A 16464-nucleotide genomic window follows, 5' to 3' on the forward strand; every position below is an offset into this window, starting at 1 on the left:
CATTAACATCGGTGTCACTATATTCCCGTGATAGTTAGACGGCGACCTCTCTAAGTTGTCGAATAACTATTCCAACCGAACACTATTTCTTCAATCCCTAAACAAATTGATTTTCCACAAAACTAGTGAGTTTATTTTGGTCACGAGAAAAAAAAATTGGTTACGTTACAAAATGTTTTCTGATCATGTGACAAAAACAAGTTATAAAAGTTTCTATTAACATTTCTAGCAGGAACAGAGTTTTAATTTAAAATGTTAACAAAACACGCACCTTGGTTTTAATACCGATTATAGATCTACGCTGATGGTGTTGAAGTACTATTAAGCCTTTATTAGGTTTATTTTTGGTCACGTCATCAAGGCTGGTTTTGGTCATGTGATCAAAGCAAGCGTGCTCATTTTCATACGCTTTGTTTTTGTTATGAAATATAGATTACGACAAATATGTACTAAAGAAATGTATTTTTTGATAAAACTGAATCTCAGAAGCGTTTCTTAAAGTTAAACAGACTTGATTTACGTAAAAAGTTATGGAGAATATGAAACTACTTGTGGTTCGGTTTCTGATAAGACATATCGTCCGTGAATTTGTGGTATGGTAAATCCGTGCGCATACTTCGCTGCCCACAAAAACAAAGTTAATACGAGAGATTTTAAATGGCGCCATTTTGTTTTACATAAAAGTGTACATTTGCAACAGATTTCACATATCGCGCAAAATATTATAAACCGATACATGTAATAACCAGCTGTTACTTAGCGGACGTAAATGTGTGTATGGTTTGGATTATTTGTGCAACGGCAATTGCGATTCACATGCTAGAAAAAGGATTATACATGGAAAATCGAACAAGATTTTCGGATAAAAATAAAACGAGGCACTCGGGTGTATAATATGTGCTTGGTCGTTTGCATTAACTTGATAAATGTTAAATTTTGTATCTCGTTACCTGCAGATTGCAAGAAAATGACATGAAAAGCAGTTTCTATCACAGCTCAAAATTAACTGACTCGCAGCATCATTAAGGAAAATAAATACGGTAAATTCCTGTTAGAGCTGGTTGAATTGAGGCATCAAGGTATCTGTAAAAGTAGTCACACTTACTTAAGGTAGTTCTGCGCGTTTGATAAACCGGAAGTGATGACGTAACGTCATTTATCCGGAAAACGTAGAATAAAGCCTGGATTCGGCATACGGATATGAAAATCATTTCATGAATTAATGGCAACATGTGAGTAAATTTATTACAATGGCACTGTACAATCTTTCTTAAGTTAAAATATGATATTAAAACATACGATCTGAACCATTACTACCCATTAAGAAGACGTTTCCCGTTTGCCAGTTTACAGTCGTTTACTTGTGAATCACTTCAAACACCAACAAGCCAAAAATTTTAATAAAGAAGACTTTCTTTACTGTACCCCGAATAAAGATTACAATTTGTAAGCGCCATTTAAATCACGACAATAAAACAATTCTAAATTGATAAAATCAGATCAATGCAAGTAATGTATGGTTACTAATAAAATCAAGTTTATATACGCATACACGCCTTATTTTCGGCCTCACTTCGTTCGTCCGAAAATAAATTACCTTTCTTTTCTTTACTATATAACTAATACCAAACGAACAACTTAAACTGGTTTCAAAGATGGTGGCTAACTACCCTTCATATAACAAATTAATATCCCAATAACACAATGCATCAATAGAACGCCTTCAAAATTTACATAGACAGAAATACCATAATTCTTTCCAAGTATGTACTTAAGCAATCAATATGCCGAAAGAAACATAAAATATACCGGACTATATATGAACATATGCAGTAAGACAGAATTCAGAATGGACAATTCATATGTAATATGACAATACTTGTCATGTTATCTTAATCTTTACGCATTATTATTATTATTATTATTATTATTATTATTGTTTTAATTTCATCTAAAAAACTACCCAGAAAGACAGGTTAATCGTATGCTGTGAGCCGGCTGCCCCAACCCTAACTCTTTTCTATTTTTTATGATATTTTTATATAAGAGGGGGGAGGTAGGGAGAATCCGAGGCTCTGACCAGCGAAAAGGCTCTCTCCACCCCCTGCTTTACGAGTATTTACTATCATCAATGTTTCTAGTAGATAAAATAAATGTGCCAAACAGAACAAAAACAACACGAAAAACTGAGTAATGTTCATGAGCTGTCATCGAATTATAAATCGATGTACAAAACAATGTCCTACAAAAACAATTTCAATCAGGTTTTTTTTTTTACAGAATAAATGACATTAAGACCATCTCCTCATATTTCTGCAAATACTATGCCAGAATTTGGCGAACCTGCATGTTATCGCTTTGTGTAGTAAACCCGCGCTAATTCATGATATCTTCGTGTTTAAATTCAAACCAAATTTAACAAAAAACAAGAAACAAAGTACCAAAAAGAAAAAGATAGTAACATTCGGAATGTTTATAAATGAATACATGCAGTTTAAAATCAAGTCGGTTTCATTCAACCGTATTGTTCCATGATGATTAAATGTACCAACAGAAGTATACTAGCAAAATTGAGTTTATACAGTTTATATAGTCTGTGTATACGCACATACGGTTTTATGTTGACCTTATATTTTCGTGTAAATAAAAATGTTGAACATTTATCTTCAATTAGAAACCAACACATAAATTAAAGCACACAACTAATTTTTGATTGGCCTACACGCTTGTCGATGTTAGAGTAAACGACAGCTGGTGACTGTGACGTATATATTGCGACAATATTAAACTATCGGTTTTTTGTTTGAAGTTGTTCAAAGTGAAATGCGGGCGAAGCGTCAAACGGGAAAGATTTTCTTAATGGGTAGTAAATAATTCACAGTAATGTCTTAGAATTAGCTTGAAATGGTCGGTGTGCTTTAATTATGGTCAAATATCTAAAAAAAAAAAAAGAAAGAAACATAAGCGCACGGACCTGTACATTTTATTTCACTATATTGTAGGCCATATGTTTACTTACGACTTTGAGAAGTTTCATTACACAGTGGAAAAATTTCAATTCGCAAAAATGTTATGAAAGTTGTGACTTTCCCATAGACTCCCATTATGAAAAACTGTGTGAGGTCCCAATTTTTCAAATCAGTCTAACAAAAAATGAAGTACACGACCATACCTTTTTTATTTGCTGAATTTTCTTAGTATATTCTGAAGTTTCCAAAAAGCAGGCTTTAATCAAAATCTAGATTGTAGAAAAAATTTCGACCCAAACGTGCAGAAATATCTTATATACATCTATCTGATTTACTAGATTAAATGAGGATGTTTTAAAAAATCAGGGTTTAATTAATAATGCTAAAATAACTTAATACGAATGTGTATAACTGCCTAAATTCTTATATATATTTATATATATCTTTAATCCTTTAATCGTTTACAAGGGAATTCGTATCAAAAAAGTTTCATCGTCCAATACAGAACATAGTTTGTATCCAATATGCTGATACAATGTACAATTTCGAACCATTGATTATATGAGAAAAAATCACATTTTTAAATTACGCATTTTACCTTTGTTTGCATGCTATATCCAAATCAATATACCATCCACCGTAGTTATATAATATCACGTATCTGGCCATGTCTGTTCTCTGTATCCAGTGACTGTAAGAGTGGTAAACCCGTAGCAGATTGGGATGATTAGTTTTGATAAGGTCTAAGACGGCGGATTCGTTCCATAACACGTGCGTGTAATTTATGTTGTTTTTTTTCCAAGAGTTAATTCTCTTTACATGGTGTGATTCTAAGTTTTTTGATGTTATTGAAAAGAATACCTGGTGAATATAACCTGGTATTTTCAAGTTAATTCTTTCTTTAGGACACGTTATACCGGTATGTGTATGCGTACGTAATCCAAATTCTTCTATCAAATATTTCACAATCCAGACAAAGTAAACAATAATTCCCAGAGCGAAAAAGCGAAGAACATGTTTTATTTTTACCCTCATCTCGGTCATGAGAACTGAAAAATATAAGGTATTGACTATACAAATAAAAATAAAAATCCCAAATTTGAGCAGTCGACCAAATAAATAAAGATAAAACGTCCAAAATGATACAATTTTTTAAATGTTTTTGACACTATAGAAAACAAAGGCTTACAAGCTTAAATTGCACAAACACTCACAAATGAACTATTCTGAACTGGTATATATCTCATCATCTCAGTATACTGTTGTTTTCTTTCTGTGTAGCTTGTATGCATTATGACATTTTCAAAATCACCAAGGATATGTATTATCTAGTGTTTTTGTATGTATCTATTTTGTAGTAAAATAGACTTGTGGAAACATTTTTAATAATAAACTATACAGATACCACAGTTGGCATATCATAAGAACATTGCATAATGTTTATCATATAAACATGAAAAAAAAACTGCTATTAAAATAGGGATATGCAATCACTACTTTAGGTCGGCATCCTGCATACATGCAATTGGCTTGAGATGCAAAGTCTTAAACGATAAGCATTGTCATACTAGAAAGCAAAAATTACGAATAGATAAATATTATGCACACTGGCTTTTGGAATCTGATTCATAATATGCAGTAATTTAACCAACAATATCAATATTATTGTATCTTTTTTTAAGTTTCAGTGGCTTGAATATTGTTTTATATTTTGCTGACTGTCAGTGCCACCTATATTGTACGCCAAGCCGAAACAATTTGAATTTTGGTTCAGCTAAACTGTGTACAAAATAACAACCTTATCAGCTGATGTTCAAACAACAGTTTCGGAGAGAAGACTCTTCACTGAGATGGGACTTAGTAAGTAATGAGTCCGAAAAAAACAACACATTTATTACTGCATAATTAATGTTCCTCAGTGTCAAAGGAACATGTGGCATATAGTGTCTGAATGTTTGTCCCATACATACTTTCAAAGGGTCTTCTTACAGATTTTGTTGGTATACTTCAAGTGGACATGAGAATATTGCTGGGGGTGTCATGTTTAATAATTATCTTTTTATATCGTTTGATATTAACAGCCCCAATTATTTTGTCTTGAAGTCTAAATTGATTTTTTTTTATCACATGTATCATTGTCAAGCACAAATTTGCAGGGGACATGTGTCATTATACATTGAAATTGCACTATGTTTTGAACAGACCTACTAAAAATTATGGTATTAGTTATTTTTTCTTCTCTGACCCTTAAGACTTCAAAGTAAAAAAAAAAATGTGTTTGCAAGTTGATACTCACTTTCGCTCTTCCATTCTGCCAGTTCTTTGGTTTCTTTCCTTTTTATCATTTGTGTTATTTTTCTGACAGTCACACATGAATTTGATCGTTGTCCAATTAAAATATACAGACAATAAATCTCGTACATGTGATACCCAAATTTTTCAACATCTGTTGATAATGATAGGGAAGGTCATTTTTCGTCGTTTTACGTGATTATTTGGGACTACAATCACAAAACAAAATGTAAATTTCATCAATTTTACTTTCAAATTCAATATACACAAACTATAAAAAAAAACAATGCGAGCTTTTTGATGTATCTATGAATGTCTTGTTCATCAAATTAATGTTTTAACGAATGGCTTATAATGGGCACGGCTCCAATTAATCTTTTAAATCGGGATACCGGGCAATACTTCAAAATCCCGTTTGGGCATCCCTTAAGCATAACAAATATATATAAAATCACTAATATAGTTCAGCAAATAGTAAGCAAATGTCATTTAACACATCCCATAAACAAACACAAATGTATTATAAAATCCACCAATAGTGTACAGCAAATAGTCAACAAATGTCATTCGTCACAAATTTTGGCAAACTCCAAACGAGTTCATACAAATCACACTGATGCTTTATGCGATAAGGCCCTGGGAAACAGGGGCATTATCACCGGCATCGGTTTAAAACGATTCGCCGGCCGCTTTCCTAGAAATAATTGTACCACGCTAAAACCAGCATAAGAATTTCCGTCAGCACTGGGATATGTTACCAAGAGGAGCCGTACCATAAGGACTGTCGTCTGGACCATAAACGCCGTAGCATAGGGACTGTCGTCTGGACCATAAACACCGTAGCATAAGGACTGTCGTCTGGACCATAAATACTGGTGCACCTGAAACACATTAAACCTTGGGCAGCAACAACATAACATTAGCATTAATAAGCTGATTGTGAATAACAACTGAAATAGATCAATGTTACATCATAAGGTCTGATAGTAATTCATTTTTATAATGAAGCCCGAGGAGGGCGGGCGGGTTTTTTTTATTTTCCCTTGTACTTTTGCGGCTCTCAATCTGCGCGAGACCGCGAGAAAGAAAGTGACGTATAGGATTACAAGTGACGTCACAGGTACAGGGTGGCGGATAAGTTGTAGCCCAAATAACGGAGACTATCCTACAGAGATAGTCCTTATTATTTGGGACTACAATGACAAAACAAAATGTAAATTTCATCAATTTTACTTTCAAATTCAATATACACAAACTATAAAAAAAAACAATGCGAGCTTTTTGATGTATCTATGAATGTCTTGTTCATCAAATTAATGTTTTAACGAATGGCTTATAATGGGCACGGCTCCAATTAATCTTTTAAATCGGGATACCGGGCAATACTTCAAAATCCCGTTTGGGCATCCCTTAAGCATAACAAATATATATAAAATCACTAATATAGTTCAGCAAATAGTAAGCAAATGTCATTTAACACATCCCATAAACAAACACAAATGTATTATAAAATCCACCAATAGTGTACAGCAAATAGTCAACAAATGTCATTCGTCACAAATTTTGGCAAACTCCAAACGAGTTCATACAAATCACACTGATGCTTTATGCGATAAGGCCCTGGGAAACAGGGGCATTATCACCGGCATCGGTTTAAAACGATTCGCCGGCCGCCACAGGCCTCCTACTGAAGGCTGGGGAGAAGTCCCCAAGCTTAAGTAGGAGGCCACCGCCAATTTCAGATTGGCTAAGGCGAATCTCCCTACTGAGAAAAAAAAAATGCCGTGCCCAGCCTTAAATTGTGTGTCTAGCAGTGGTGTTCCCTGCTTATACAGTTTTTCAATGCTGATCAATTTGCTCAAAATAAATCATTGCCCGTGGACGACAAATGAACCATATCTGCATTAAACTCGCTTTGGAACTTCGTATTGAGATCGATATAAGAGTGTAAAACGTAATATTCCCCCGATTAAAGAACATGAATTTATGCGCTTGCAGTTAACACGCGTATTCCATTGCAGACAGAGTCCCAAACTCTGCACAGAGTTACCTTTCATAGAATCACCATCAGCCACTATATAAAATCGGCAAAATTTTGTTATTTCAGTCTTTCAGACATGATTACAAGCATAATGAGGATTCAATGGCGAAATGAAAATATTTCGGAATAGCAAATTTATTACTGTGCTTGTCTTGTGAAATATAGATCTACGATATGTAATGTCTGAAGAAAGTCACCCACCGATTTACATTATCGATTCGTTTTTCGTCATTGGTCACATTCGTCACAGCTTTATTACATCACTATCATAGTCAGGTACTGGTAATGGATAGCAGATAATCGGAAGAGCGTCTTAGGCTAATTCTTAGTGTATTAACGCAGTACTGTTTGTATATTTACCACGATTTAAAGTTAAATGGCGAAAATTGAAAACAAAACAGATCTTTAGAGATATCAATTCATATTATATTTTCTTGTGCTGGTTCCTTCATGAACACCCGGAATAAAGTTAGACGAACAAATCGATTACGCCTTCTGAACACCTGTGCTACGTTTATGCATGTAAATGTATTTAATAATTGTTTTTTTTTACAGTTTTTAAAGCAGAATATTTCAACATAACGTTTCTGTTCACGAGATAAAAGTAATACCAAAAACAAACAAAATATATATTTTTTTTTTTTTTGTACTGATAAGCTTATGATTTATATTCTCATGATTTAATTATTATTGATGACGCCTGTTTTCAGACGTTTTAGATGTAAATATCAGACTGAAATGAAATGAAAGTGATAATTGCGTCACGAGTACCAGGTTTCTCTGCCTTTCAACCCAAAATTCGGACCTTCAGGCTGTTTGCACGCAGGAAAGAATCCATTACGTATTATGAATGAACAAACCGCCCATTTTACTGTTGGTGCTGTCATATAATGCTAGTACATTATGAGTAGATGTACTATTAAAGTGGCATTATGCGCATCTTACTGCACATACTGTGTTTTTGGAGAATGTTTTATAAAAGCAATTTTCGGTTGCTGTACATTTAAATTTGTTAAATTAACGATAATGCCGCATAAGTAATTGAAGTTGATGCTTTAGAAATAAGGTTATCGGACAAATGAAATTATAGTTCTTTTCTGCAATCTTCTACGCAGTGATTTCCCTTACCTAAAGGTAGAGATTTCTATAGTTGAAGGGAAGCAACTACTGCGTGCAGTTTGACTTTTCAAAAAAAGACTGCCCCAGTCAAAATAAGAAAAGTCATATTTGGAAAGTTATTATTTCGTACTGGTAACAGGACGAGTTTGGTTTACTGGGTTAAAAGCTATAATTGTCTCCTTTTTACACACATCTATTTCAGCTGATTTTTACTTGAAAAAATGCTCATATTTCCACTTTAACCAAATTATTGTCACTAAACCAAAGTTACTAACCATTAACGAGTTATTCGAATCTTAACGAATCAGAAACAAATATTTCATACACACAGACAGTATTAACTTATGAACTTTGACAGAAGAACGGGACTTTGAACGTAACTTTTAAAAGCTACAGATTTCCACCTTAACGGCCACTTCATTTTAATAACTTCTTCGGTCAAACCTAGTCCCGCAGCAGTTGTTACGGTTTTTTTTTTTTTTTTTTTTTTAAACGCAGAGAACTAGTTCCTAATACTGGTTTGTTATTAAAATAAATGAGCAATGGCCTTACGACCTCAGACTTTATTTTAAGTCCTCAACGAATGCCCTATTACATCTATCATCTACAAAATTACATTTCTGTTGGCCGAAATATACCCCAAAGACAGTTTGCCAACAACACAGTTACACTGGCACCATTTGCAGAACAGTCATGTCTTTCATTATCGGGGTTGTGACCAAAGTACAAGGCCACTGAAAGGAACACCACTTCCAGTTGAAGTAACAAGCCGCCCCGAATTCAGCACCATCAGCAATTTCCGTATGAAAAATATTATATCAGTTTAACTGTATAACCATATTCGAGGTGAGATATATTCCATATTCACACGGGAAACAAACGCGCGTAAACGACCATTACGTCACTCAGACGTGTTGTGACGTTAGAAAGACGCACACGACATTAAGTTCCATCTTACTAATATATTTCCTGTTTTATAAATGTTATGAAAGTGTAAATGTTAAGTGTAAATAATTTGAATCGAGAAATATACTGTAAAGAACAAAGTGCGACTACAATTTTCATCCTGTTTTAAGCAAATAACTTAAAATTCATACACAATGTACAAGTAGACCGGCACATAAACAGTGAGTGATACGGATTATATCTCACTGACAGAATCCAGTATTCCATCGGTTAGCATAAAATATTATAGATAACTATATTTGCTCTGAATATGTTCTACCCATTTTAACATTTCATGAAAATTGGACCAAAATATGCAAGTATGCCTTCCTTTCAATGAACAACCGACCATGGTAGAATATTTGTAATAACCCCATCATTGCGTCAAACAACCGTCTGATAAAAGTCCTACTAGACCTCATGACACTAATTATGAAAGTGAACCTAACCAAAATTGTAATTCATGAAGGGTAACCGTGCTTTAACACAAAAATGACTGAAGTAACCCAAAGAGCTCAACATAGCACAATAAATACTTAGGCCCATTGCCAGACACTAAACAAAATAATATTTTACCCACTTGAGAGCCTAGCAAGTAAAGATTCCCGAAAAAGGCGGGAAGCAGCTTTAAATGCATATTTGATGTCTCGTTTTGGAAAAAAGAACTGAATTGCCAAGCCTAGAGACCCTGTCGGCTACTTTTCCCTTGTGTTTTGCTTCGTAAGTGTTCCTGGAACACTAATTATATACATGTAGTTCAATTTAAAGCCAAAACTGAAACCATCCAGTAAAATGTTTTATCCGTCTTATTAGGGTAAATAACCAACTGCTTAATTCTGTTTTATTGATTAGACCGTTTAAATCTTTGGGACTAGATATATTTCCTTTACAAGACAAACATACATGTGTATACGGACAGCTAAGTTTGAAGTATACAGTAACACTGTCTGAAACTGAAGTAAAAACATTACTTTTAAGTTTTAATTGTTTTAAACACAAGCATTGTGCGCAGCTGTTGTGGTATGTTCATGTACATGAGCCACTTGCAAAGTTCGTTACGTAGTCAGTCTTAACAAAAAATAAATGAAATTCTATAACGACGTTAATCGACATATTCTTACCAACCAAACCTGCTTCAAGATTCTTATACGCTTTGCACCGGACCATATTAGCTCTGTGTTTATATACATCTATATGTAATAACTAATAACCTCCTTTATATTTCATTGATGACATGCTAAACTAGATCTATAAAGGCATTGTTCCATGTTTCTGTAGACCTTATTTTTGTGACTTTAATTTTGGTCTAAACATGAGCTTGCCAGACAACCTGACTCTCGAACTGGCACCAGATCTAATAAATTAGCTAAGTCTATTTAGATCCAATTCCTACCACAATCTTAATAGATTTACAGCCTCTGAGATTTCAAACCTAAATAAGTATGTAATAAGAACTCCAGGGGCGGCAAATTCAATTGTCCATATTGCCCAGGTTGTCCCAAAGCTTGTACGGAAAAGTGAATTTTGACCAGAATTAACTAGATTCTATATAACTATTGTACTGCAGTACGGACAAGTACAAAATAGCAATTGACAAAAACGGACAAGCAAGACAAAATCAGATTTCGCCGCCCCTGCAGAACATAAAAAAATCGAGATCACCTTTATCAGAACCAATATTTTGACCAACATCACTCTTCCCATTGCCTTTGCCACACTTGGACCCCATCGGCTTTTCCATCATGTGCTGATTTGCCCTACGTAAGTACGTTTCTTCCAGTGTTGTCCGTGCCATCATTTCCACCATTCTCAAAGGCCGCTGCTCTGCAGGGATACACAAGTCAAGCTCTTTCGCCCTTTTTTCTAAACGTTGCCTCCGCTGCATAAATATGTCTAAGGCCGCTTCTCTCCAGGGATACACAAGTCAAGCTCTTTCGCCTTTTTTATAAACGTTGCCTCCGTTGCATAAATGTCTAACTGGATGTCTAACTGGTACGATGTAGACCTTTATCAGTTCAAATTGTAGATGTAGATCTAATAAAATAAACATGTAATCTGTCCAAAAAAAAAAAAAAAAAAAAACCATTTCCAATTCCATTTTTTTTTATTTTCCCTTGTACTTTTGCGGCTCTCAATCTGCGCGAGACCGCGAGAAAGAAAGTGACGTATAGGATTACAAGTGACGTCACAGGTACAGGGTGGCGGATAAGTTGTAGCCCAAATAACGGAGACTATCCTACAGAGATAGTCCTTATTATTCCTAATATTGAGCTTTAGCTGCTGTAATTTCTACTCAGACCCAATTTCATTACAATACTTGCTATCTCTACCAATTTTTCCAAAGATTATTGTCTGTTAACTTCTATATTTTTCCTATTTAATTTCACACAATTTACATTCATGCAGGCCGCCTTTTTCATGTGTCTGGTGATCTTGATCAAACAAACCTCTACCATACAGTTCAACTTTTATTTTGGCAGTAGCAATTTTGAATGGTCGGCGGGAAAAATGAAAATAAAAGTACTTTGTTTTGTCAAAAAATAGAGCCGGCGCTCCCGTAAACCAGAAAATTAAAAAATGCTGGCCTAAGTGATAATTTTTTTTCCTAAAACGTGTTTATTTTTCGTCAGTAATGTAAGTAAAACCCTTATTTACGATAATATTTTACTACTATAGAAGAAAAGTGCAACCAGATACTGTGCATATGTTCTCTCAAGCGTAAAATGACTGCTAAAATTTAAGATAAAATGACAATTTATCAGGCGTGAACACATTTCTCCCGATATCATCAATTATTTGCACAAATTTGAATCATAGGTTTATATAGTTACATAGAAAGAAAAATGTGCAAAATTTCAGCTTTTTAAATGTAACTTGAAACTTGTTTTTTTTTTTTACTTAAACGCCTACTTCTTCATATAAAATCATATTCAGCGGAGTTGTACAATAATAAACAGTTAAATGATAATAAAGCAAACACTTATTACATTAAAACACATGCAAGCCTCAAATAGTCAGTCGTCAAAGGTAAAATACACAACATAATATTATAGTACATTATTTACAGAAACTCATTATCCTTATTCCAGTGACAGATTTCTAATCAAATTTATCGACCAAAGAAAAAGAACGTTATGAATTCATGTCAATGTCATTGCTCTAATATAACTACAATTTAAAGATAGTGTAAAGTAATCTCTGAAGAAATACGTTTTCTAATGTTTCTCGAATATGTTCACTGATGCACTTTGTCATAAGTTCAAAGGCAGTTCATTCCAGAGCGTAGGTCCGACGATGCTGAAACTTCTGTCACTGATGGTCTTTCTCTTGTTGTGAGGAAAAACATAGCAACTTGCTAATGACTCTGAAGATCGCAGTGTGCGTTTTAGGATTTTACTAACCAACAGATCAATCAGGTATTGAGAGGCATTTCCAACAGAACAATTGTACATATAAGTAAGAATCTTTAAGTTAATTCTTTCCTTGATGGGTAACCAGTGCAGATTATACAATGCCTGTTTTGAACTTTCGTACCAACTGCGACCAAGAACAAGTTTAGCACACATGTATATTCTGGATAAGTTGTAATTTACCTAATTCGTTCTGAGTGATTCCATAGAGAACAACGTTGCAATATTCTAAGTGGGAAATCCCTAATGACAGAACTAAACCCTCTGTGGCTTCTTTAGTTAAATATATCCGGAATACTTTTGATCTTAAAATTCAACATTGCAGTTTGGCACTTTCTTTTCACATTCTCCTTGAAAGTTATAGTGTCATCGATAAAAGCTCCTAAATATCTGATACAATTCTGTAATTCAATTTTATCACCTTATATATTAATTTCTCTGGTGCTACACTTATTCAGTTGTGGGCGACTGCCAAACATGTTAAACTCTGTTTTAGATGCATCCATTTTTAGTTTATTTTTGTTCATCCAATCTCCGATAACAATAGCACAATCTTTGAGCTCGTGAATTGCAGCCTCTTCTGCGATTGCTATTGGTCTGAAACGCGTATTGGCCATGTGATCATACGTAAATCTAAAGACGGAGTTAAATGGTGGCACAATGTCAAAAAGGTCAGACATAGGTCAGATAGAACCGGGGGCCCAAACAACTTCCTTGTGGAACACTACATTCCAGCTCACGTTGAGATGACAATGTTTGATTCACTCTCACACAACAGCTCCGCTGTCGCAGGTACGAGTCACCCATTCCAATGCTGAACCACGAATGCCATTTTAGATATTTAACACATCAATGAGAAATAATAACATGAATGTTCAAAAGGCGGAGAAATCGGTCATAAATGAGTGTCGATGGTTTACTGTGTATTGAGTTTTCAAAGATACATTTGAACTGTGTATTGCAGTTTCGTGTACTGAGTATTGATATTGAAAATCGTGCATATTTTCAATATCGATGGTCATTAAATAGACAAGACATGTATTGACATTGGCCCAAATGATGGAATGTCTTTTTCTGTTTGCAGATGGCATTAGACTTCACAGCGAAAATAACAAGCACCAGTTTGAACATTGAAATTACAACTTACAATTACAGAGGCATGCCAGTAGTCGCTCCGAGAAACTGTCTAAAGAAACTGTTTAAAGACTAGTCATTGCCAAGTACAGGCTTTATTAGTTTTATAATAATGTAACACAGGATATGATAACGATATGTTTGGAAAAGGTTTCCCGTTATAAGAAGAGCAAACATGAAAATATATAATCCTGTTACCTTTAAACTTCAAAAGACATACACCTTGGTCAATAGATGATCCCTATTGATTTTGGTGTCAATAGTTTAAAGATCAGGGTCGTAGGGGCTGTGAACCTTTAAAGTGGTTTCTCCCCAAAAACCTTAGACTCATTTGACAATGAACCTTCGAACTTTAAGTTTCACCTGAAAATTTCTTACAAATAATACAGTCAAAGCTATTTCTATTGTTTTAAATGTATTGTTCTGAAAGGTAATCAGATCACCACTTGCTTCATACGAAACAAAGTAGGTGCCATATGCATTGAGCAATTTGTTTTAAAAGTAGGGGGAAACAGTGCCATGTGTTATTCTTGAAATATAATTTGCACACTTCAGTAACAAGATATATGCCATTTCTATGCATACAGTTCGTTATTACTTTTATGTGATCAACTTCCCTGTTGTCAAAATAATATATTACTTGTCAAGGTCAAATTTTAACAATAACAATAACAATTACCCAAACGGTCAAGAACTGACTTGAAGAACATTCCGAATTTATGTATTTACTTTTCTTACTATATTATTTTCGTCATTTGGGTGGTGTTCAACAAAATGACATACAATGGCCTTAAACCCGTTCGTCGAGCTATAAAAACAAAGACAAATATCAAACAGGGAATGCCACGCACCAAAATCGCATCCTCCCAAAAACGAAACCCACAGCACGCAAACGCGCACACCACACACACACACACACACACACACAAAGCCAACACACGAGGACAAAACGAACAAAGGAATACACACACATACACACACAAAGCCTACACAAGAGGACAAAACGAACAAACTAAGGAACACAGTGGGGCACCGCCTTGGAACGGTCAGTGGCAAAAACACCACCCAACCTCACTCTTACCCCCCACCATGTTCCAAAGACACGGGACAGTGTAAATAAAAGTAATTCCCTCCAGGTGTACACACACATACAAGTTGAACCTGCAATAATAAAAAAAAAAAAAAAAAAAAAACAAAAAAAAAAAAAAAACACAATATATATAATTTATTAGTAGGACCCGGCTTTCTGGCAGATATGGAGAGTAAGACTTCAGTGATATACCAAAGCCAAATTTAAAAAAAAGAATCCTTTACGGTTTGTTTTAGATAATTCATGCAATATCAACTAAAACAATGCTCAATATCACGTAGGGTAAGAATAGAATATCCATTTACAACTGGAAAACATAACAAAAACTATTGCCCACTGTTGCACTATTGTGATTGTGAATTACGAATTAGAGCTTTGTACATTTCACATAAATTACATTCTAACACAACCCGATTTTTTTCCTATGAAACAAAGAAGGCTGAAACTGTGTTATTATTCAACAATTCTTTTTTCTGACGTCATAATTATTACGCCATAGCTTTAAACGGCATAGCGGCGCGCTTGAAAAGAAATTAACAGAAATCAGACAAATATTTGTTTTGAGTTCTTATGCGTAAGAATACATCACGAAGGTCGTAGGCCTGAGTGGTGTATTGTTTCGCATTAGGAAGAAAGCTCGGGTTATTCTACAATTAATCACACTTGGGAACTTGTTTTAACAAGAATCAACAGTGTTAGACATTTTTAGGTCATGTACTTCACTTCGTGCTACGCACCTGGATCATTCTATACATAGAGGATGACGCCACTACTTTGCACGCGCATGGGTTATCGCAAAACAACCATAGATTTATTTTCTCCTATGTGTATGGTCGTTTAAGAATACAAAGTACACCATCGACGCTCATTTATGACCGATTTCTCCGTCATTTGAACATTTACAGAGCTGAAATTTCGCACATGTTTTTAGCTCACCTGAGCATGAAGTGCTCGGGGCAAGCTATTGTGATCGCTCACCGTCCGGCGCCGTCCGTCCGTCCGTACTTTTATTTAAACAACTCCTCCTCAACCACAAGGCCAACTTTGATGAAACTTCACAGGGATGTTCACTGGATGGTCTTCTGTAAAATGAATTCCATACAGAACTCTGGTTGCCATTGCAACCGAAAGGAAAAACTTAAAAATGCCTTCTTGTTCAAAAGCACATATCCTTGGGTTTTGATATTTGTTATGTAGCATCACCTAGAATCCCTCTACCAAGATTATTCAAACTATTCCCCTAGGGTCAAATATGGCCTACCCCAGGGTTCACATGATTAACATAGACTTATATAGGGAAAACTTTGAAAATCTCATTGTCCAAAACCACAGGGTCTAGGGTATGTAGCATCATCTAGTTGTCCTCTACGAAGATTGTTCAAATTATTCCCCTAGGGTCAAATATGGCCCCACCATGGGGGTCACATGGTTTACATAGATCTATTTAGGGATAACTTTGAAAAT

The 16464-nt window shown here is 34.8% G+C and overlaps 1 protein-coding gene across 2 annotated transcripts in view; it reads right to left on the reverse strand.

Moving 5' to 3' along the window:
- The window catches only part of LOC123547190 (uncharacterized), a 46970-nt gene that overhangs the window by 11881 nt on the left and 18625 nt on the right, over positions 1-16464 (reverse strand). Inside the window, exon 2 of one of the 2 annotated variants that reach the window (XM_045334098.2) lies at positions 3568-4018. The exons of the other annotated variant lie outside the window; for it this stretch is intronic. Within the exon in view, the coding sequence (XP_045190033.2) occupies positions 3568-4013 (446 nt within the window). The 5' untranslated portion in view covers positions 4014-4018. The remainder of the gene's footprint in view (positions 1-3567; positions 4019-16464) is intronic. 2 annotated transcript variants of the gene reach the window in all.

The sequence above is a fragment of the Mercenaria mercenaria genome, chromosome 9 (genome assembly GCF_021730395.1).
Source record: "Mercenaria mercenaria strain notata chromosome 9, MADL_Memer_1, whole genome shotgun sequence".
In the NCBI taxonomy this organism is placed as follows: Eukaryota; Metazoa; Mollusca; class Bivalvia; order Venerida; family Veneridae; genus Mercenaria; species Mercenaria mercenaria.